This window comes from Montipora foliosa, chromosome 13 (genome assembly GCF_036669935.1).
Source record: "Montipora foliosa isolate CH-2021 chromosome 13, ASM3666993v2, whole genome shotgun sequence".
Classification (NCBI taxonomy): Eukaryota; Metazoa; Cnidaria; class Anthozoa; order Scleractinia; family Acroporidae; genus Montipora; species Montipora foliosa.
The window spans coordinates 5,899,418-5,924,402 of record NC_090881.1 but is presented as its reverse complement, the minus strand read 5'-3'; the positions used below and the strand labels follow the sequence as shown (position 1 = coordinate 5,924,402).

The 24,985-nt window shown below is 37.8% G+C and overlaps 2 protein-coding genes across 2 annotated transcripts in view; one reads left to right on the top strand and one right to left on the bottom strand.

Moving 5' to 3' along the window:
- LOC137984053 (run domain Beclin-1-interacting and cysteine-rich domain-containing protein-like) overlaps nt 1–23,216 on the bottom strand; it is a 31,852-nt gene extending 8,636 nt beyond the window's left edge. Inside the window, exons 1-11 of the mRNA XM_068831262.1 lie at nt 23,004–23,216; nt 22,340–22,505; nt 19,441–19,547; nt 18,000–18,861; nt 15,354–15,457; nt 13,749–13,799; nt 9,368–9,560; nt 4,182–4,537; nt 1,702–1,775; nt 1,077–1,141; nt 566–683 (exon numbers count right to left, since the gene is read on the bottom strand). Coding sequence (XP_068687363.1) covers nt 566–683; nt 1,077–1,141; nt 1,702–1,775; nt 4,182–4,537; nt 9,368–9,560; nt 13,749–13,799; nt 15,354–15,457; nt 18,000–18,861; nt 19,441–19,547; nt 22,340–22,505; nt 23,004–23,192 — 2,285 coding nt within the window. The 5' untranslated portion in view covers nt 23,193–23,216. The remainder of the gene's footprint in view (nt 1–565; nt 684–1,076; nt 1,142–1,701; nt 1,776–4,181; nt 4,538–9,367; nt 9,561–13,748; nt 13,800–15,353; nt 15,458–17,999; nt 18,862–19,440; nt 19,548–22,339; nt 22,506–23,003) is intronic.
- Nucleotides 23,217–23,240: 24 nt separating this feature from the next.
- LOC137984054 (ribonuclease inhibitor-like) overlaps nt 23,241–24,985 on the top strand; it is a 40,672-nt gene continuing 38,927 nt past the window's right edge. Inside the window, exon 1 of the mRNA XM_068831263.1 lies at nt 23,241–23,366. The gene's annotated coding sequence lies outside the window, so the exon portion shown is untranslated. The remainder of the gene's footprint in view (nt 23,367–24,985) is intronic.

The window sequence follows — 24,985 nt, the reverse complement described above, 5'->3', positions numbered from 1 at the left end:
GCAATGTTTGCACCCTGGCGATCCCAGAACCCTTTGCGCACAACGTAGGTCTCAGATTACTCGCAAATCATTCACTGCAAAGGTACGTTTGACAAGATGCCTTGTTTCCAGTATAGACAATACATAAGAGCGCCCGAAATACACCCGCCAAGTATTGGGGCAACCAAGACACACTTTAACTACACCCAAATGACGTCACATGGCCATGTTGGTGACCAAAACTAATCCCCTGGAAATGAGTTAGTTTCCCCAACGCATCCTTTTGAAAGTGAACTTTATGAATTTTTTTGTTAGCTGGAAATACGACCGCTGATCATCTAAATTAAAGAGATTCATAATAACACGACGCATTAGGGCCGCCCTCCGCACAACGGCTCAAGCACTCTTAAAGATTTTGATGCTTATGATGTCAATTTCCACCTTCCTTTAAGGGTTCGAGAAATCGAAGCAATCAGCACATGCTTGCTTTGTGAATGCATACTAACCATACACATACGCCGGATTTCACTATCACAGTTTTGTGGATTGACAGTGAGTCCAGCCCGTCTTTGTGTGGAAAGGATACTTTGTAAAGTCCCATTTCCGGATCACATTTGCTGGAATTATCTCCAAAGCATTATTGTGACAACTGCTGCAGAAATATTTTCCCAAATAATGACAATATCTAAACCGCTTTATGTAATCTGCAAACAAAAATCATGATTGTATAGTACGCAATATCACAGAAAAGAAACTTTACGCAGGTTTTAACCCATTGACTTGCGGGAGTTTCCCATTGACGAGTAAAATTGTCTGGCATTAGACAGAGTAAAGTCTGGCCGGTTCAGGCCGGTTTGGGAGTCAAAGGGATTTATTAATTAATGGGGACACAGTATTTCAGTTTTTCAGTGAGTGATTAACCCATTGACTCCCGGGGGTTCCCCACTGACGAGTAAACTCGTCTGGCGTTAATTCGACTGAGTAAAATAGTCTGGCCGGTTTAGGCCAGTTTGGGAGTTGAAGAGTTAAGGGAAAATTTGCGTTTGTTGAAATCAATCTTTTGCTCAATGTTAAGATGAGGATTTATTCACACCCACCTGGAGCAACTGCCATTCCACAGCCTGCACATCGAAAGTTCTGTTTGGCCATGACTACCTTCCGCCTAAAAAAAAAAACAGTTCTAAAAATGACGATTTGGATAGGTTGCGGAAACAGAAGAAAGGATTCTGTGAGCAGCCCGAGGTAAGAAATGCACTGGATGTCAGTGCAACGTTGTCAATGTAATGACAACTGATAGCTCAAATTCCTATGCCGTGGTGGTACTGCTACAAAGATGAGCATTTCAAGTGTCGTTGTCTCATTTTTTTCAAGAACTATTAAGCGTCCTTGGTTATGAGACAAGAGATACGAGCCGTTTTCATTTGCATTTTTACACAGTCAGTTCCTTGTTTGGCTTGGAATTTCCTGTTTTAACCATCTTAAGGTGCTACGAGCTCTAAATAGCTTTTTGGCTTGCTTCTTCCTTCCCCCTAAAATTTCGTTGGACAGCACCCGAAAAATGAGAACCAAAACACGAAATTCCGTATTCATACTTACATGAATATTGCATCCAAAAACAAATATCATTTCAATCACTTTAAAGTTAGTTTTCTAACCTAACTAAATCTTGGCATTACTTAAGCCGGAGGTTTAGTTGATCAGTGAATCCAATAACATACAAACCTAGGAGGCTTGTGAGCATGGAAAATAATCTGTGCCCTTGGTGGTGCCCACTCTGAGTTGCCACGAATACGGCACTGAAAGCAATTGGCAAACAGTCATGAATGTAACATTTCACACAGAGTTCAATTTTATTTCTCGGGGGTTGCTTGTCAAATGTAAAGTAACAGTTTTACCCACAATGTTGATCCACAGTCGATTTGAAAGACTTTTAACATAAATTTAAGGTCTCAGTTTTTTAAAAACATTCTTACTTCGTCAGTATTTATGCTATGAGAACCCCAATTGGAAGGAGGCAACCAGTTGGCTATTCACAAAGCGTGGTAGAGTTGAATCTGGGACAACCGGAAAGGAATCCAAGCCAGAGTTTAGAATGGGATTTGAACCCGGGGAAACCGCATGCAAACCCAACGCCCTAACCACTGAATCACGCCGCCTCCCTTAAAATTGGTGGGAGGTGAGTGCTCTCACCACTGCGCCATCCCTGCTCGCCATCTCTACTCACGAGATCATTGAAAAGGAACTTCTGTTTTCTTTTCAGCCTTTTTCTTCCTTTTCAGATTTGCCATTATCTCCAATAGCTACACCGTGAATACTGGGATACGAAACGAAAGCAAGCATAAGGGCAAACAGCAAATTTAACCGGGCCATGTGCCCACACAAACTCGCTGAATAATAAGCTCTGTTCTCTACCATATCGCTTTCGCAAGACATCATTTTTATCTTTTGATTTCACGCATTAAAAAGAATTTCCACGTGCAAGTGAATCCACCGATCCACGAACAAGTTTGTGAATGGCACGCTTAAAGAAAAAAATTTAATTTCGTTTTAAAAGTTTAGTATCTTATCTAAAATTTCTAGAACAGAGTTTTGAAATCGTAAAGCAAGAGCGAATTGTAAAGGATAATGTATTTTGAAATGAAAGATATAAATCTCAAAGGTGCCATAGCTCCGAAACTGACACAATGTCGGGTAAGCATCGTAAACGATCCCTTTCTTTTCCACTTTCTTTATTTTTTTGCCCAAAAATATACGTGCTAATTTGGTTATTGGATACAGAATGGTTACCGGTTTTTATTGTCGCTTTATGCCAGAGGATTTTGTAGTTTCCTCATATATCCGAGGACCTTTCACGGAGTCCACACCATTCCTACCATTTGGGTTATTATTTTTTGAGATCATTTCCGGTCAGGGGATTATTTGTGGTCCAATTTTGGGATCATTTCCAGGCTACATTCATTTGCGGGCCTGTAGATCTACAGTATTTCCATCAGAGTTGAAAATAGGGGAGTTAACTGGGAATTCAGACAAAGTATAATATAAAATCAAAACAAGTTAAAACACTGAAAATCCCTGATATCGTTTAGCAGATAATTCATCTCGAAATCTATAGCTTAAAGAAAGCATCACTTGTAGCTTAACCCTCTAAAATATGAAGAATCTAACATAAAAATATAACGTTCAGACGAAAGACTAAATCTTTTGAATTCAAAACTACACTCAAGGAGTATTAAAATGGTGTTAATTTGATTCTCATAGCATGAATACTGATGAAATATGAACTTTTTTTAAACTGACACCTTGAATAAGGAGTACCAATGACTACGAGCCTACAAGTTCATTGTATTTGTGGAAAAAACTTTTTGCAGATATTTTTTACATTGATTTTTCCGCGAAAACAGAACCTTCCAGCTTATCACAATTTTAACTCTTGCATGAGAAATTATTACTTGTGTGATTGAGAATGGTCAATTGGTCACTTTCAGAAATACGATACATGTAATACTCTTTGCTTGCCCTCCAAACGTTTGGAGGGCGGGCAAACCATTGAAAGTCCCTTGGAAAACTGGAAACAATTCTCATGCAAAATTTTAGAGGGCAAACAAAGAGTATTATGGGCTTTTGAAAGTGGCCTATTGTGGAAGCCAAATCTATTTAAGAACTCGAATAAAATAGATTGATCTGTGAAAAAGCTGTAAAAGGTTTAAGCTCCTGCTTAAACCTATGACAATGAAAAGATCAAAAGAGCAAAAATTAGATGCTGGCAAATATATACATTTATATAATATAGTTATTCTCGCATTTTGATTGGTTCTTGCCTATGATCTATTAGAGGACAGACGCACGATTGACGTCATCACCAGATGAATTTATACAAAACAAATAGATTCCATGTTGACGTGCTTCTGTTCAGTGATAGATCACAGAAGACGTCAAAATGTGGTAAGAACAACAGTGACACACTCGGCTATCGCCTCATGTGCCACTTTTTTGTTTTAACCACATTTTGACGTCATCTGTGATCTATTACTGAACAAACGCACGGCAACATGGAATCTACTTGTTAATTGGCCAATAGCTACAACAACAGCAACAACAACTAGCTTTACACAGCTAGGTACACATTCTAGGTACACGCAAGGTACAAGATTTACAAAGCTAAGTACACTCAAAGCAAACGAGTTTATGTTGCCACAAATTACCGGTAGTGAGCTTTGGCGAGAGACTGCATGTCTCCTCATTGCATCAACCTGAGGAACATCATCTGGAGCGACTGCAACTGTCTGCGGCAGTGGAAGCAATGACTGAGGAGCATCTTGAAATGACACTAGCCACTGTAATTCACAGGCAGCTGGGTGACTGGTGTTACCAAACTTCTGAAGAAGACTCTTGGCTACAGCCTCAGCTGACAGCTGTAAGGAAGGCTTTATTTCTGTTGACGACACAAACGTGGACTTGGTTGCATGCAAATCGTTATTTAATTCTTGTAGTTGTTCATCTGTTGGAGAGAGGTCTTCCCAATCATGACTCAATTCATCTTCAGTTTCACAAAGAGATTCTGTGAAGGAAAGAACGGAAGAAAGAAAGACACTCGAGGAGCATGTGACTGCACGTTAATGTACATTAAAACAAAATAAAGCCAATTTATGAAACTTTGTAAAGTAAAGTTCATGTGACAACCATGACCTATGCGAGGGATACACATTTGAGCCAAGTCTGCTGTCTGTTACAGATCAACCTTGTCGCACGTGAATGTCACACCATGCACCTTATTATCCAATCACATTCTAGGTGCCTCGTGCTTATGGACTAGTATGTCTAGTCTGACCTTTCCTACGGTGTCATTCCAGTTCTGTCTTTATTGCAAAAACACTTAGGCTAAGAAGCATCTACAGTGAAATTATCCATTCCCTTCCCTCCCTCTTTCAAACCTTGTGCCTGACAACAGCATGCCCCAGGCCATGTCATGGGGAATTAGTCAGTTGTAAACTATCTGTGGATTTGTTACAGTTAATGAGCTATTTTAACATGGACTCAACGCAGTGTTTGCATGTCAATGACACTCTTTTAATATCCCATGCAACTTAGTTAACCAGCCTTTTTAATGACCTCCTAATGGTGTGCTTCATCTCCGACCCGGCCATTACCCCAGAAACTGTTGTCTGTTACACTTGTTGTCATGGGTTGGGAACATAAAGCATGATAAAACACGTTAGCATCTTGTTGGTAGAGGAGGCATTGCGGCCCAGTGGTTAGCCAATTGTGTTGAGATCCAGAGATCCCAGGTTCTGACCACTCGTTGAATTTGATCCTGGTAATCAACTTCTCAACTGCCAACTGGTTAGCCTCCGACCAGTACTGATTCTTAACAGTTGTTGTGCTGTTTCGTTGACTGCGTTTCATTGGCCCTGACAAAGCCCCTATGGAGAGCAGTCAATTAAGTATGTGTTGTATCGTAATCTGTTGTGGCCTCATTCTTTAAAGCTAGCTTTCACTTGTCGCACATGGAAAAGCGCAAAGCAACAAACACAGACCCATCGTCGTTGGTCAGTTGAGAAAGGAATACCTGAACTAAGAGACATTGCTGAGGATACCAATATTACCACTTCGGCCAAGCAAGCAGGTGTAGATGTTTTTGCTTCCCAGAACGAAATGATGCTTCCGAAACAAAATGTTCCCACTTTATGTCAGATCTCACAAACCAACCATAGACAGAGACAGGGGAAGGTACTCCAATCTTCCGGTGAACTGGAAGAGGCTGGTCAGGTCATACAATCTATGTCATGTGACACCTAACCTGATCAATTTCATTCTGATTAAGACCAGCAGAGTCAAAAGCTCAATATTGTTATTCCTTATCAATGTAGTTTTAAAAAAATTATAATTTTTATTGTAAGTGTTTCCAGGTTCAGGCAACAAACTGAAGGTCCTGTAGTTTAGAATGGCCAAGACACACTAAACTTTCCATCAGGTGTGTTACCGAGTAACACAACCTGATGGAAAGTTTAGTGTGTGATCGCCAGTGACAAAAAATACGCAGCCAAATGGCTGCTTTTTTCTTGTAGCATTTACAGACGAAACGAAAATAATAACCAACTAAAGAGAAGAAAGAGAAGGTAACCCTTTGTCAAAATGACCATGCATATTCATTCGCCCATGGGCTGAACAATGATAAAATCACAACCGCTTCAAGAATTTCTAGTTTGAAAGAGCAGAGGGTTTGGTTGATGGATGTGAGTGTCCTTTGCTTTATATACATGTATGAACGATTAATGGACTAAACTGCTCTTTCCTTCTTTTAATATCTAACCTATTAATGTTGTACTTGTCTTCTAGTATTGCGCCCCTCAAATGCACTCTTTTCGCTTCATCTCGGCAAATTCACAAAATACAAGATTCTCTCACGCTGGCAATTTTGTGTAAATAACTTAATTAAGGCTCAAATACCGGTAACAAGTCTATTTGCTACATTGTGCACATTGTACGTTTAAAGTAACTACATGCAAATGCTCATTTAATGGCTCTATTCCTTTAAAACCGAATCTTTGACTCTTAAAGTTTTAATGATGACTTTATCCACACACCCCCTCCCGTTCTCAAACAATACTGAAAGATGTCTGGCCTTCTATACAATTGTCTTACGTTCTCAAACTACTGTAGTAAAATGTAACATTGTAAAGGGGGAGGGGGCTAAGTGTCCCGACACTTATGACCTGCATTGTAGCCTTGGTGCAAAACCGTAGAATTCCATTCTTGGCTATTTGAGCTCCAAACCGCTACACTTTTAGGAAAATTACTTGAAGGTGAAGATGACCATGTCTCTACAAAACAACTGTTCCCAAAATAACTCAGTACCAGTTTATGGAACAAGATTAACAGTAGATTTTACCATCTGGTAAACATTGACATTTTAAAATATCGTTTCTCCTCTTATCTTGTATTTTCCTGGCAATTAGTCCACTTGTGTACACGTGCTTGTGTTTGAAATAATTACTTAATATTTATTCTTACAATTATTTTTTTATATCTACATATTTGTAATAAGTAACCATGATTTAGTTTGCACTGAATTTGTGATTTCAATAACCCGTAAATAATAACCCGTAAATAACAACCCGTAAATAATAATAATAATAATAATAATAATAATAATAATAATAATAATAATAATAATAATAATAATAATAATAATTTTCTAAATAGGCTTTTAGTAGAGATAATGTTATCATCATATTTTTGCGCAGGTTTTACAGAGTATAGAATTTAATAATATTCTGAATTGGCTCTCTAAGTTGAGAGATTCATATCATTATGTATATTAGAATTGTACTAGGTTCCGTACCCAATTTTTTTACTTCTAATTGTAGCTTCTCAAGTGGTGTAGGTTACGTTATGCGCCCTATACTACTCATAATGTGGACAGCATTCCAAAGTTTTATACTGTGAGATAATTGCCAACGAGTCAGGCCTTCTGAAGACAGAAGGCCTGGCGAGGCGGCAGCTTATAGAGCCGCGAGAAGATTTTTAGGCGGACGAAATCTCAGAAGTGCTTCAAATTTAATTGTAATGTAGACCAAAAGCTGTAATGTAGACCAAAGCGATCAAATATTGACCGTAGCGATAACCAATGAGAGTGCCGCACGAGTACGCCGCGTGATGTTTGCAGCCGCCAGATCACGCAAGCTTGGCTCGTTGGCACTTTAGCGACAGCTATAACTAGTAATAGTAATAATAATAATTTATTTCTTTTTCCCCACTCAACTATTAAAAGCTATGCTGTTATTTTTTTCAGTGTGACCTGTATTGGTAGGGCTCGGATCTTCTTAAAACAAAACACCAACAACAGCTTGAAAACACTCTAACAGTGAAAAAGCAGTGCAAATGTGTGGAAGAAGCACACTATGCATTAAACTGCTATTGTCAGGAAAGAAAGACAGGATGATGGAGAAAATCGAATGCTTTACATAATTCCATAAAACAAACTGGCTTTAGAGTTAATCAACAATCTACAACTAAACAACCTGCAGCTGTACATGATGACCACCCATAGCTCATCAATTCTGTCACCTCTGCTGTGTTTCCCTGGTGATAATCTTCAAAGGATCTTTAAAGATCTTCAAAGACCTGACAAAGATCTTTAAAGATGAAGGTCTTCACAGGACCCTTGAAGGAGCTTTAAAGGTTCTTCAAAGATTTTTTAACATTGAGAACTCTTGTGATACTTCCTTAAGATCCTTGAGGAAATTATCAGGATCTTGCAAAGATCTTACAGAATGTAACAATTAAGATCCACACATAGATGTAAAATCTTGCAAAGATACTCAAAAGGACCCTTAAAGATCCTCAAAGAGTGACTAGGGATCTTACAAGGATCTTAAAAGGATCCTATTAAGGTTCTTAATAATCTTTGTCAGGATCCTTAAAGATCCTCAAATGTTGACTGAGGATGTTACAAAGATCTTTAAGGATCCTTTTAAGGATCTTGATAACTCTGGTCTTTGGTCTTTGGCTAACTTTGGAATGAGATTATGGAACTCTCTTCATCCTGACTGGTGCAGGCTTACAAAAGGCCATTCAAAAAACAAATTACGAAATTTCTGCTTACAGTACTCGCAGTTGAGGATGCTTATGTTGACAACTACTCATTGATAACAAAACTGAATAATCATTACTATCCTACCCTAAAATTCTGTTTTTAACTATTCTACTCCTTTTTTCATTCACTTATTTTTAATAATATTGTAATAATTAAGAAACATTTCTTCAGTCTGTCTACTGTGTAATATCCCAATGTATTGTTCGGTTTTATTTTATCTTAATACCGTTTCTGTAGTTAATTTAGTGCCATGTACGCCATTACACTGCACGCCTCTATTTAATACAATGTAGCATTGCTATACGCGTGTAGTGTTCATTATAAAATTTAACTGTCATTTTTTAAAAATAAACTCGAACTTGAACTTAAGGATCTTCAAGGATCCTTCAAAGGATCTTGACAAAATCTTAGACGGGATCATTGAAGATCCTTGATGTTTGAGTCAAGATATCTTTGAAGGATCTTATCAGCAAAGATCCTGCTGCATGGATCCTAGAGGGTTGGTAAAGACCCTACAACGATCCTTACCAAGATCTTTAAACAAGACAATTTATTAATTTTATGGTTTTATACAAGGACATTAAAAACTTGTCAATTATTGTTAACAATCTCAAAAGAGGTTTAAATTAAGATTCATATGAAGAAGAAAAGAGTCATGCTATTCGACCAATGCCAGGAATCTCTGGTTCCTTGTGGACTGGAATAGTTAGAGGGATTTTTAACAAATAACATTTTCCATTTAAAGAGGAGCTTGCTTATTTTAGTATGTTGACTCCTAGACTAATCACTTACTTGATGAAGTTGTAGCTGTGCTTGGCCCTGAAGTTGTTGAATGGGTTGTTCCATCGCTGAAAGCAGACTGATACCTATGGTTTCGGCCTTGTTTTTTCTCTTGCCTTTTCCTCTCCAGTTGTTCTTTCAAACTGCGTATCTCTTCATCATCATCGTCATCTTCTTCTGAAGTGTTCACATCATCACATTTCATCTAAAAGAAAACCAGTCATACAAGGATAAACAAAAAGAAAAACAAGAAGAAAAACAAAATAATTAGAAAGTAATCTACATGCCACACAATTGAAAGCACTTTTGGAAAAGATGTAATCGGCGACCAAGGGAACTACCTTCATCTATTTTGCGTGGCCTGCATCCTTGGTTTAAAAGTAAATGCAAAATATGAGAGAAGTAGGACAGAAGCAACAAGTCTACTGTCAAAGTCCTAAACAGTACTGTCACAAAGAGAAATCCGCTTAAAGAGAAATGCCATGAAATATGCAAACTTACTATGTAAGGGGCGCATTGTTAATTAAGTTTATTTACACATAACAGGTGTTTATTAAATTGGCACTGACTGCATTTGCATGAGAATATTAATAATTATTGATTAGACCATTTGCACAGTATATTATAATTCAAAATTGTATAATAATTTAATACTTGTAAAGTATAATAATTATTATGTTTACCACTCTTGTCTACCACAATATCTGAGAATCATCAAAACTAATTTTGGATCTACCGGGGTACTCCTGAAGAGCCCAATAGCAGATCTATGAAAGCAACACTTGTTAAACAAGACTCAAAAAATAATTATTATCAGTTTTCAGCTCCTTCACTTTGTATAATTTATGAACATGTAATCTTGTCACAGCTGCACGACAGTTTGGTGACTGTGTATTGTTATATTATAATAAATATCGTAAATGGTTTGAACCCAGGAGTCAGATCATAATTATGTATTAAAAGTACGATCTTCCAGGTGAGTGTGGTCCTGAAAAGGACTAGATGTAGATGACATTGTCTGACATTTTGACAACTTGAGTGGAAGTCATCTTCAGAGTCAAATGATTTGACTGTGTAGCATCTCATTCAGTAGATATTATAAAAACTCTGATCGTACAATGTAGATGTCATTGGTCAACTTATTAATTTTGTGACGTTATTGGTAAACTGTCATTTGAGCCTAAATGTAATTGGCGCATTTCGATCCATCTATAGGTTATAGGTCTAAGGTGTGTATGTGTGTCATAAAATATGTTGGGCAATAATATGATAGAGTAAATCAGTGTGTTGTTTGTCTTTTGTTGATGTCATCGATGAGTCGATTGTAGGGTGTTAAAGACAAACAGATTTACGAGGTACTTAAATGAGACCTGACTCCAGCACTTCAACGAAAACTCAACAGTAAACTACATGTAATAGCTGACGCCATCGACATCTGACGCTGCAAAAGGCTGAGATGCCCAGTACCGCAACCACCTAAACTCTACGGCTTACCCAAACTACACAAACCCATTATACCTACTGTATGCGTCCTATGTACATTGTATACTGAAATCTATGACTGATCAATCCAAACCCAAACTACAGTCGACCAAAAACTTTATTGATGCCATCAAGACAGTACAAGTACCTGACAAACACAAACTGGTGTCTTTTGATGTGAAATCACTGTTCAACAGTATTCCACTTCAACTGGAACTGAAACCGCCATCAACTCCACTCTACAACTGCCTCTACCTACCAACGACCTTACATGTATGTTAATAATAGTACTGTTGTAGATTGGCTTTTATCAGCTCAAGATTCATTGTGTACTTCCAGAAGACTTCGTACATTTCCATGCAAAACCTAATGATCCTGGCAAAACCTACTGATACTGTCAAAACATGACTTAAGCAGAACGTTTGTTTGGTCAAGATTGGTCTAAAAAATAATAGCATGATCAGACATGATATTTTCTGATTGTGTATGTCATGCCTGTGGAAGGAAAGTTCTAAATGTATTTGATATTGAGGCAAAAGAAATAACTTCGAGCCAAGATGATTTAAGCTTATCTATTCAAGATGATTTTTTCAAAGTGACAGAATATTACTGTGTCACGTGTCTTCTCCTTGCAAATCCATCGAGTAATGTGATGGAGCCAAAAAGTCACTATTATTTTATAGGAAGCTTCCAGTGTCCTGAATTTGGAATTCTCGCATCAGCCTCCAAAAGCTGCTTAAAATTTTGACTTCTCACCAAACCACAGAAGATTTTAATTAAAAGCCCTACTACCGAAGTGTAAGTGGTTATTGCCATCCCAAGAGAGCATTGTGGAAATGTTGAGCTCATTTCAGGATAAAAGAAAATCAATGACGATGAATCTATGTAGGAAGAAAAGGACAACGGTAGCGAATTTGTCCTTCGCACATGATCCTTACATGCCGTTTTTTTCGAGAAAAATTTGAAGAAACTTCAAAAATATTGCAATGACGAAACAGAATCAGTCTTACTGAGGTCGAAATCTGACGATTTGGTTGTACTTTCTACTTAAAAGAAATAGTTTGTGAGGGGAATATTTGTGTTGCATTCTGGATGAAAATATTACACACCACTTTATCCCTTGGGATTAATCAGATTAACCAGATATTTGAACGACATGTACTTAACCAATCAAAAAAGGTGGTCAATCTGCCTGCTCTTCCTTTCCCCCGGGGCAAACTGCTCGAGTTCCCTTGCCTTCCCCAAACAACACAACCGTCAGCTATGCAAGGCTGCCACACTGACAGACTCCTTGACGAATCATTTTACAACCCTAAATGTACTTCACACAAGGCTACAACAATACAGACCTTAACGAGACAAGCGCAACTGGTTTTTGACTCACACGACAGCTTAGGAGACGAACACAAGTACTTAAACAACGTTTTTCAGAACAAAAACTACAACAGAACCAAACGCTACAAACACTACCTGACACCTACCACTACAGTGACTATACTCAAAGGAACCTCTGAGATTAGGGCAAGGATCTTACAGCCTTACAACATCCGTGTTGCTCACAGACCCATCACTACCTTACAAAAACTACTGACTGACGTCAAAGACAAAGACCAACCTAAGGACAGACAAGGAGCAGTTTATAAGATCAAATGCGGCCACTGCCAGACCACTTTTATCTGTACACTAGACTGACTGAACACAGATGAGCGACGAGGAACGATGACATCTACAATAACATTGCTGAACACCATCTATACAGACAAACCACAAAATCGACTGGGACTCAGCTGGGACATCAGCACTAGCTAATACCAAAGGATCATATTGGAAAGCTGGTTTACTACATGTAACTTAGAACAGACACCAATAAACGGATGCCTACAACTTCCCACACCCTACAAATGGCTATCAACGACATCAACAACACACAAACAACACACTGATTTACGCTGACTATCACAGTACTGCCCGGCATATTTTAGTATGATACACATACAGACCTCAGACCTATAGACGGATCAAAATGCACCAATCACAGTTTAGTCTTCACGGCCAATATTACATCGACATGTACAGGAATCAAAATTAACGAAAAAATCCAGTCGCATTTTGCGATAAGATACGAAAATTTAGTCGCAAAACCACCCCACTGCATTGTGTTGTCAACGGTTTAGCAAAAAAATGTGAACCCGCAATACTTGTGTGTAAAGAAACCGCTGAAAATGGCGAAGGATCGAAGGAATGGAGCTGTGCACGAAACATCGCAGCTAAATTACTCTACAAGTCAATTACGCTATCTTCAGAGAAAATTCACAGCGAGAAACAAATAATTTTGCCATTTATTTATTTATTTTAGCAAAAGTAGCAGCAATTAGTGGCAACTGCTAACCCTTTTGTTTCGAAAGAGCGAAGGTGACAACAAGTCACAAATTTGCGACTTCTCCAGATATTTTAGTCGCAAAGGGAAAAATTTAGTCGCAAATGCGACTGTATTGGTCGCAATTTCGAGCCCTGATGTAGGCTCAACTGACAGTCGACCAATACCTAACATAAAAAATAAGTTGACCAGTGACATCTACGACCAGAGTTTTTATAGTATAATGACACTACACAAATCACTTGACTCTGAAAATGACTTCTGCTCAGGTTGTTTAAATGTAATCAGTCAATGTCATCTCAAACAGTCCCTGTCACGACTATACATGTACACTCACCCAGACTATCGTACTTTACTTTAATAATTACGATACAAATAAATGATGAGCAAATTAAGTGTATCTATCAAAACTGAGACATGCACATAGCGCAACAAAAAGGCTGTCTGGTAGCCCAGGGCAAGCAGACAATATTGAACAAACTTCCAGCAAAAGTGTTTAGCAGACAGTTACCTCATGTTAGGATCTTTCCATACCTGCTCAATTGCAGCAATCAGTGCCTCAGATATACTAAAATGAGCATTTTCCTGTTATGAAAAATAATTATTTTTACATGTAAGACATTCACTATTTGATTCATGGCCAGTCCAACATTTGCAACAATTATGTACGTGAAAATGAACCACTAACACAGACCACTGGACCTGTGTGTTACCTTCATGAAGATCTGTGGTAAAACCCAATTGTCTCAAAATTTCCCAGATCTCATTGAGATCTGATAAATTTAGCACCAGAAATATCTTTGACTTTAGCAGGTTACTCCCAATAAATGCAGTGCTTAGCCTCCTTTACGTCATGTACTTTAAAATTAAGCAGAAATGAGGATTTTTTTACCGCAAGGTTCCATTAGAGTTGCTGATGCTTAAGGAGGCACAAAACGGTTTTAACACTAACAAGACACTCTCTTTTATGGATCGAATGATGCTGTAACAACACTGTACATTGTGTATCATGTAACAGCAATGTTATGGTATCATATGAAACACCGATTGTTTCCAAACAAGATGTGATCATTAATGTGATGTCATAAATTACCTTGGCAATGGGAAAGCCCTTAAAAAAAACAAAGAATTAAGGTGGCTCTGAGTCCGCTATACAGAATTATTTTGAACTTTGCATAAATGTTCATCTTGCCCTTCTGATTACTTTTCAGAAATAAAAAACTGCGGTCACCAAAATCATTTTTGAGACATAAGCAACTAAAGACAACATGAAAGGGTGTTTTTACAGGGCTTGCCAATTGCCACGGCGACGCATTATGTCACAATAATGACCGTACCTTGTTCAGTAATAATTCACATTTCATTTGGTACCACAATATTGGTAAGAGCGTCACTTGGAAGCGTAGAAACTGGTTTGAGACTGTAGATGACTTATTAGAAGAGGGGGGTTTGAGGATACATGATTGTAATTTAAGAATTCATGTCAATGCTCTTGGCTGAAGCAGCAAGCATTACAGGCAGCAAAAATGCTGACCCCAGGTCAATACTTTTCTTTTTTTTTTTTTTTTGTCAACTCTATTTATTTATTAGTATGAAGACTCACCATAGGCAACGTTTTAAAGACATGTTTAGACTACAGATATGACACAATTACCATCATCAGTTTAATGCAAACTTGTGTTCTTTACAGTTATAATATTATTTGTTATAATTACGAAAAGAAATAAAAGATGAGCAAAATAGCTGATGAAATATTAGTACAAATACAGTAATTTGTCTTTGTTGTAAACAACCAAGAGACAGAGTAACTTACTGTCCGTGTATGGATTTTAGAGGTTGATGGCAACATACATGTAAGTGATTGACACATTATTACAGACTGCGCTACATGAAAAAAAAAAGTTGTTTGTCCAATATATTACTCGAGAAATCACTGAAGCAACAAGCTTGTTATTTTTCTTGACTCGAAACTCAGAAGACTCAACTCGCAAGTCGCGAAACTCGACTGGAGACTCGATTCTCTATATTTTCAAGGATTGAGAATTGAGTCTCACGAAGCACGAGTGACTGTCAAATTACTTTGGAGCGCTACTGTAGTATAATTATAATAAATTAATATGTAGTATTATTGCACTATACCTTATCCATTTCACATGAGCTAAAGTCTTGTGAAGCCAGCATTTCTGCCAGAGATTGTTCTTCGTAAGGATCCTCAGAAAATGGATCACTACTGTACAAAGGCTCTATAAGAAATGATTTTTGAAACACCCCAGTAGCAAAAACAAAACAAAAACCTCAGATAAAATTGTGTACACAATTAAATGTTCAGTTTTGTCTTGTACAGTACTGGCTGCAGGAATTCTAACAGCTTGACTGCGCAAATCAAAATACACGTTTAAGTATCCCTTAGCAATTCAAACTTCCACCTTTCTGCTGCGTGCGATAGCTCAATCCGGACAACGAACAAATTGAATGCTTACATACAGTACATGTAAATGCAGCACAAGTTCTGAGTTTGCTTGCTTTTCAGTAATACACATATGTCAATTGCTGTCAAGCATTTTTGTAGATCATACACTCGTTACAATTATAACTTTTAATTTTTAATTGATTAAATAGGAGAAACCAGATAAGGGAAATTTTTACTTAGCGTGGTTTGAAATGAGAGCTAAGGATTTATTGACGGATAACGGCAGCAATCCGAAGTCAGCCTTATTCCAAGAACACACAGGCAAGGCTGAATTTCTCAAAGAGAAATACAGACTCTGTGACTCTAACTTTCATTGTCAGATTTTGTACATTGCTAAATGGAAAATACATGCAAGCTGCGTGTAATGGACATACGTAGCAATTTTACTCATGTCAAATTACACTGTACACACAGACCGCGTGTAATTTCAGGCACGTGTAATAGTTTGTGTAAAATTTACATGCGCGTACACTGTACATGTAAATCTGCCATCTTGCACGCATTTAACACATGTGTAGGTGCTTCTATTCCTGTGGCCAGTACTGTACTTATTTAATTTATGAGTATTACAAATGAATGTTAAAGGGTAACTTTGCTTGTGACACTGAGATACTCCCAACAGTCCAAGTTCATCAACTGTAAGCTGAAACTGCATTGTTCATTATGACCCTTCCAGATCACTAGTATGCTAAAATCACTAAATTAATGACTAAAAGTATTAAATAAACAGCCATTTTAAATAACACTGATAATCAGTGCTGCTAAACACTTAATATCTTTAGTTAAAAATGAATGGTGGGCATTCAATGATAAGTACAGTCGACTCCCGATTTTCCTTGGACATCTGTCATACAGTTTAACTGCAATAATTTTACCCTTGGTACCCCCGGTAACTGGAACCCTTGGTAACTCGAACCTCCGGCTAACTCAAAACAATTTCCTTTTCCCTTCAGGTCATTCTCTATTATACCCTTGATAACTCGAGCAACGCCTGTCAGTACGTGATAGATCAAAACAAACAGTGTACTCAGGCCTTCTGATATTATGCGATGGTGCGATTCCGCACAATCGACCTCAAATCGCATCCGATCGCACAATTCACGAAAAATCACATAATTCACAAAAGAACGCACAAAATTCATAAAATAAAACATAAATCAACAAGTTTCTTAGGAGTTCCTGCAAAAATACGCCATTTGTAAGATGATTTACCTTGGAAAACGGCTAAAAAGCCTTTGTTACCTTCAATTTCGTAAATATTAGAAGTTCAAGGTGTTATTTTACATGTGGGGGGCCTGGTACAAGTCTCATTCAATTGGTGTAACGCAAACTCGCCCTTTTTCTGTTCAGACTAAAAGTCCACCAAAACAAAGTGTAAAAAGCTAGTCGTAGCATACAGGAATATTACTAATAATTATTGATCATTCATTTGGCATGTTAGCTGTGTCCTTTCAACTTTTAACGTGGTGCACCAATAGTGCAGAAGACGTCATTTTTTTTTACTTGTCCCAACTAATGTCGATCAAGATTCATAATTTATTACTGGTCCCTTTTGTTCAAAATGTCTTTAGGGTAGTAAAAATGCGGTTTTTTAAATCCTGAAGCCTTGAAAAACAAGCTTAAAATTGCTCAGAAAAAAATCGCATAATTTACAATATTTATCGCATAATTGGCCATTCTAATCGCATAATCTGACTCCTGCAAATTCACAGAATTTGCATTTTTTCATCGCACCCTATCAGAAGGCCTGTGTACTGCAGTTCAAAACCTTCCAATTCTTTTGAAGCAGCCTGGCATGTAATCTTTGTCGTTGCCTGTATCTTCATAAAGGGTTGCTGCTTAACTCCTTACTCCTGATAACTCAAACTCCTGATAAGTCGAATCTTTTTCAATTTCCCTTCAGTTGACGGTTCGAGTTATCAGGAGTCAACTGTACTTATACAGGTAAGTATTATTTAAAGAACCTATACAAGATACATGTACATGTAGCTCTGATGTTGTTGGTCAAGTTTGCTGAGAGCCACATTGACAACTACGTATTTGTAAGTGGAGGGTCACGCAAACGATCAGAAACAAGAGCAAGATTAGTCGGGTTTTCCTTCCAACAGGACACAAACTCATCACCCTCCAAATACTTTTTAAAATGCATTACCTGATAAGGTAGAGGCAGGTACAGTACCATACGTAGGCTATTAAACTTGTATGTAGTGTACTACATGTACATGTAGATGAAAACTGTCATGCATGTGGCCTGGCTCTGGGTTTGAACAAACAGAGGGTCCAAAAAGGAAATAATATTATCATGGCAGCCATACCTGAATTTGCAGGGAGTGATGATGACAACTGCTTGACTGCCGATAATGCCTTCTGCTGTCTTTGGTAACTAGTCTTTGGTTTTTGAACAATAAACGTCTTCTCTTGCGTCTTTGGAACACCTATTTGATCTGATCTTGATCTACTATGCCCCAAAAGTTGCCTGGAATTAAGTTCTGATGTAAGGCCATCAATTGAATTGTTAGGTGTGGCTGGTTTGAAGTCTTTGGTTTCTAATCTACTCTTTCCATCGACCGTGTCATTTTTATCATGAAATGAAGAGTCATTAAGACTGCCAGTACTACTTGCTTTTCTAAGTTTGTGACCTTTGTCTTCACTCTGTTCATCAAACCATGATGCTGGACTTGCTGTTAATTCCTCACTCTCTAACACAGCAGAGAGTGCAGCATGAGCCAATGTGGCCTTAACATTATGTCCAGTTCTTGATGGCATGGTTGTCCTTAAAATTCCTGAGGGCAAAATATTTCTTTCTCCAACTCTGTCCATGTTGTGATAAGCATGTCTCCCCATGTCTTCACTGATTAAACCCGTCCCAGTGTTAGGTAAAAATGAAAAATTGTGATCAAGGTCTGTTGAATATAGCTGTGAATCATCTTCATTGACCCCCTCTACATTACAAGGGAGTGGAATGTCAGTGGTATAAATTTGTGCTTCATCTCCTGGTGAGTCACGGTTATATGAAGAAACAAACTCCTCAAGCTCACTACTGCCACTGTCTGAGTAAACAATTTGAATTTGGGAAGGTGATTCATTTAAATCAGTTCCTTGGCTGTCATTTTGTAGGCTTACATGCAAGTCTTCATCCACTTTGAGACACAGCTCTACATATTTTTCCTTGTTCAACTGGCAAAAGAAAGAACATCATTGCACAAAGGATGGGAAGCATTGTCCCTTACGGTGGCCATTAATTTTAATTTATTTAATATTTTACTAATTTATGGCCAAATTCTGTACAACAATAAATTATACATGTAACATCTAATGGCATCGACACTCAATGGAATAAACACTGCAAAATAATTACATGTATTTTGTAAGCAGCACAATAGTTGTAGACAGGATTAGTTTTGTATGTTCAGGTAATATAATAAGCAATAAGTGTGAGGGTTTCATCAGGCCCGGTTCCAAACAACTCGAAACAGATGAAAGCACAAGGCTGCTTTGGCTGAATGCTTTTATTGTTTTGAGGTGTTTGGAAACAGTGGTGAAACTCTAGGCACAAGTTTTTGATATGGCTTCACAAAGCACCTCTTGTTTTATTTTCAGTTACATGTATTCATGATGATTGTATTGTAGATGTTTTTAAAATTAGATTCTTCATTACTTTACACAAACTTGATTATAGTGATATTGTACATGTACGTACAACTTAATTTAAAGTTACACATACTGTACCTGCTACCTAATCACATGCACACTCACCAAGACATTATCTATTTGACTTAAGAGTTCATGGTCTCTCCTTTCAAATGCTTCAACACATACACACATTGCTTCTGTATGAGGAACACTTCTCAGAAACGCAAACTCTGCAAGTTAAAGAAAGCATTACAAAAAGCAAGTCTTAAATTAAGCTATAAAAGTATTTAAGCCTAGTATGTAAGCCTTGCATAGTGAACAGGATCAAATAGTTTAGGGACAAGATGTTTTGCACGGTCATGTAGACACATATTAAACAAGAACCACACTTTACTGATTGATGGTGGTGTGCATCATACACCTGTATCCTAAGTATTGATCAGTGTGAGTTGGTTTTCTGTCTACTACACTGTAGACAAGGGATATGTGGATCCCTGGAGACAGGTGTGTCATTAGAAAGTGATCTTCCTATCTTTCAAAGTTTGCAGAGTGAAGCGAATAGTGGGTCACTAATTACTGTACACTATTGCTGACTGATGCTGTAAGATTAGTAGCCCACACATAAACTGCAGATAATTCACGGATTTATGATTTACGAAGGTAGGGAAACCCTAAAAGTAATTTTCAAGCCTTGTTTTGTCGATTACCAATTGACCGCTATTGGTATTTTGCAAAACAGGGGATCTAGCGAGGACAGCCCAGTATCGTTCACTCTTGCATACAGTTTACATGTGTAATGAATTTGGTTTTGTTTCATTTCGTTTTGTGGAATACCGAAAGCCCAATTTGTAATCAAAGGAACAGCCTTTCCACAGAGTTCCTACTGCGAAGTTTAGTCTTACAGTATTAATTTACAGTTTATTTGTTAATTTACTTTATTCAGCGCTTTCCATACTCCAGTGCAATTGTGAAATGCAAAGTTTTGGTAATGGTTCCAGGAGAATTGGCCTCAAGGCTGAGAAAACTTTGCTCATGTGAGAAAAATACCGGAAGTGGTACACGACAGCATATTTGCGCCGCTGTTACGAGGATGGGTATCAGGGAATTACTTAAAAAAAAGGAAAGCGAACAAACTCATAGGATGAGATTGTACATGTTGCAGGTCATTTTGTTCCTTAGGTTAATTGCAACCAAACTAGGTCATTTTGTTTCAACCTAGTACATTTTATTTTAAACTAAGTTCAAATTGATAGTAGGAAACATCAACAAAACCCATCAATTATTAGTAAGTATGTGTAATATATTGGTTAGTAAATTGGTCCTACAGGAAAGCTGATAAGCAGTATAATATTTTAAGCTAAACACCCATTTCAAACAGTGCTGATAAACAGTATGTAAGCGTCGGGACCCATTTTTGAGCGCTTAGCTTTCAATAACTGTGATTCAGGGTTAGCCTGCAGTCCATGGTCAGTCTCCTTTAATGTCAGGCTCATCCTGCCACTTTTTCAAATTATTCACCTTTTTCCTGCTCTGCATGTGATGTACATCTAGCTGTGACTTGTTCACTCATTTGTGGCTTTTTAATTTCTTTTCTCCGAGAGATTCCGAAAACCACTTCATACAGCATTTTGCCAATTGTTCTGTGAATGGTTATGTGTTTTCTTACAAGCGGTTTCTCCAAGATGATGACACCAGTGGTTCGGAGAGGAGTTCTTTCCTTTGATTAAACTGCAAAGGTTATCTTTTGTTGTTCTATTATTTTGTCCGTGCCACCATCTTTTTGTGGGAATGCTGTGTTTGCGGCGAAAATCGGTTTGTTATCATGACTAGAAATGATGCCTTTTTCCTGGTGTATTTTGCATCGCAACGTAAATAAACTTTGTACAATATTTGACTATTAATTTTTTCAAGTCTCACTTTATGTCATTTACGCATGTGCGAAATGGTGGTTGTCGTGAAGCCTTGAAAATAGCTTAATGACTTCAGTTGCCGATTCCATGGCTTAGCAGTTAATACAGAGAAGATGTAATCTCGGATGTCCTGTAGTGTGAGGGCTCAAATCCTTCGAGCAGCATGGAATGTTGTGAAAGTTCAAGGTAAGAGGCACAGTCTGTTGGTCGTAAGCAAGGACAGTAAGGGGGAAGGAGAGGGAGAGAGGGTAAGTGGACGAAGAACAGAAGGCAAGGGAAAGGTGGAGAAAGGTATTTTCTTTTTTATTCCCCCTAAAAATCCAGGCCCCATTTTTTTTAATTACATCCCCCCAAAAAAAGGGAAACCCCTTTTTAGACAGTTCATAATAACCTAGGTTGAAACAAAATGACCTAGTTTGGTTGTAAATTAACCTAAGGAACAAAATGACCTGCAACATACACATGAGAATATTTACTAAAAGCAGGAGTTGTGTTTGCAAACTAAAATGCCAAATTTTTTTCATGATGGGTCCAAGGAGTGAAACTGCGCATGACAAGGCTGGCTTATGCAAATTTACTTTTGGCTATTTAAATCAGGCCTGCTACTACCTACTAGGCTAGTGAGCTAAAAAGTTAGTCCCAAGCCCTGGACAAAGTCTATGAGGCCTGCAATCAAAGATGGTGTTACAGTTGAAAGTCAGCAAGGTGGTTAAAAAGGGCACTAGGCATGAAAGAATGGTTTCTAGCATAGTAAAAGGAAAGGAACTTTATTTAAGTGTCTACTCGTTCTAGCGCTGGAGCACTAATTGGGGACACTGTAAACTGAAATTAACAATTAACATAAGTCAAGTTAAATGTTGGTTTTTGAGGAGAGGGGAAACCGGAGTACCCTGAGAAAACCTCTCGATACAGAGTAGAGAACCAACAAACTCAACCCACATGTGACGCCAGATTGGGAATCGAACCCGGGCCACATCGGTGGAATGCGAGTGCTTTCACCACTGCGCCATCCCTGCACCCCCAGTACATGTACATGTAGAAGGATGTAGGAGTACATGTAGAAGGATGCATTCTCCACTTAACTATTCATGTAGAGTATGATAAAATCTTACCTTGATACCAGTACAATATCTCTTTTCTTTTATTCACCAGCTCTGACACATACAAAGACAAAGAGTGATCTTGCAATGCCTGGTGAAGGCACTTGTCACTATCTTCAATGAATGTGGTATTTTCTGGAAGAGAATTTATGTTTTCTTTGTCCACCTCACAATTTACCTGTTAATTAATAAAAGAGTCAAATAAAATAATATTTCTTTATTCTAACGATCTTCCTCATGGTTGAGACACAACGTACCATAAAGCTCCCAAGTGAGCTCATGCTGATCAACTCTGTGTGCAGGCAAATGAATAATTATGCATGAACAAGCACCTACATGTCTTATAGATATTCAATACTTGGAGTAATATTAATTCATGCATTGTTTCAAAAGAAAATAGTACAAACGTCTACAATTATTGACAACCAATTCTGCATACATCATGCACAGTAAAGTAGGAACCTGTACAGAAATTACGCCAATAATTGAAGTCTAAAAGCGTTGACTCTATACTTGCTCAAGAGCGACGGCGAACAACACCATTAAGTGGCCCCTTGCATATAGATCACCTAAAATATACCATTTGATGGCTAAATACAGCTACATTAACTTCCAAATGAACTGAATTTTCTCGGATCTGTGAAAATTTCGCTTTTCGTGTTAACGCATTTAATACCTGCTTTTCACGTCTGCCGTGTCCTATGATTCGCAACAAGTCATTTATCATTTCTTCTAGGCCATCACGTGCGTCCAAATTATCCGACGAATACGATGGTAGAAGAGTCTCCACGGCATGTTTTAGCGTTTTCAACAAGGTACACCTTTCCTCAGCATGCTCTAATCTTTTAGTCCCCTCGTCCGCCATCTTTGTTGTGACTTGCCCCTTGACGTCACTTACCAGGTATCAGTCCTCCTCTTCCATAGGCTTCCAGAACACCCGAACGGTCTTCAGCAACTTTGAACTCCGTTCCATTATAAACTCACGCAAGTGAACCACTTCTGGTGGAATGCACTGTACACGCGTTAACTTGTTGTTGAGGTAACATGTGTTTGGCAAACGTAGCTTTGTATCTGTAGATCTCTATGTTATAGCCATTCTGTGAGCTTCATTGGCGTACATAAGCTTACGTACGTACATCAATGTTTTACAAAGTGTAGAGATCCTATTAACAGTGTATTAATTACCAGTCCACCCCCTTCCTCACTCCCAACTAAAATAAATATGAATTTCTTATATTACCAAATTTAATGTGATTTGCTGTGAATACTGGTGAGCTGTTCAACTTTGTCATCAATCCGGAAGGAAGGAGAGACATCTCCATGGTAACGTACAGTTGCTGGTGACAAGCTTGAATTAGGGTGCGTTTTTTTGGGAAAATCCAAAAAAGGATATGTGATCTCGGATCAATGGATTCTTCAGCATCAAAAAATGTAAAAATCAGAAAAAGAATTATTTGCCATGACAACGCAAACAAACAAACCCACAGTTGTGTGCATTATTTCACAAAAATAAGACAAAAGTGGTTAACCAGTTTGTTTTGGGGAAATTCTTCAATGAAAATGCCACCAGAAAAAAAATTACCGTACCTTTAATAACAATCGTTACAAAAAAAATGACGAACAACATGCATGCTAAGGTAAAAGTCAATTACAGAGGGTATTTTTGCAGTTTACTTATTATTGCTGTCAAGAAACTTTTAGCGTAATTTCTAGTGTGAAATTTGCAGGAAACCTAACTATTTTCCACTTTAATATTTGTGTCTCCGTTCGAAAGGTAAAAATGGTGCGAGAAGAACATTTAGGCTAAACTGTCATGTACAGTAGCTGTTGTGTATCATTTTTGAATGGAAAACCGCTTGTCAAATATTCGTTTTTCAAATCCTTTTTCAAAAAAATGCTGAAGTGGTGAATGTCAAAAATCCAGATTTAGATTTGATCCGAAGTTACTCTCCTTGAGTGTGGATACTTTGGATTTCATGATCCGTTTTTGGATTTCGGCAAAAAAACGTAAAATCTGTTTTTGGATTCAGAAGCCATTTTCGGATTTTCCCAAAAAAAGCGCAACCTTAATTCTCACCTAAAAGGCTACCTACAAATTATTGTACTGTGGTTAATGCCAGATGTTTTACTTGTCAATTCTGAACAACAGTTCACAACGATTTTTTATAACCCTTTGTCACCTATTGTTGGTTTGCACCCACGTGAGTCATGGCAGCCATGTTGGATGGCAACACAATACAATTTCTTTTTGCAGAATTTGCGTAATAAACTTTAACTGATTAGAGTGTAATGTGAAGTGCTAAGTATCTACCCCATATGAACCCCAGGTGGAAATCTTATTAAGATCTTACCCAGATTCTTAATAAGTTTCTTATTAAGATCTTACCAAGATTCTTAATTAAGATTCTTACAAGATCTTGTAAGATTCTTGTCAAGATCTTACAAGATCTTGCAAGATTCTTACAAGATCTTGTAAGATTCTTAACATGATTCTTACAAGATCTTGTAAGAATCTTGCAAGAATCTTATAAGATCTTAGTCAAGATCTTAGATAAGATCTTGTAAGAATCTTGTAAGAATCTTATAAGATCTTGTAAGAATCTTGTAAGAATTGTGTGAGATCTTAGTCAAGATCTTAGATAAGATCTTGCAAGAATC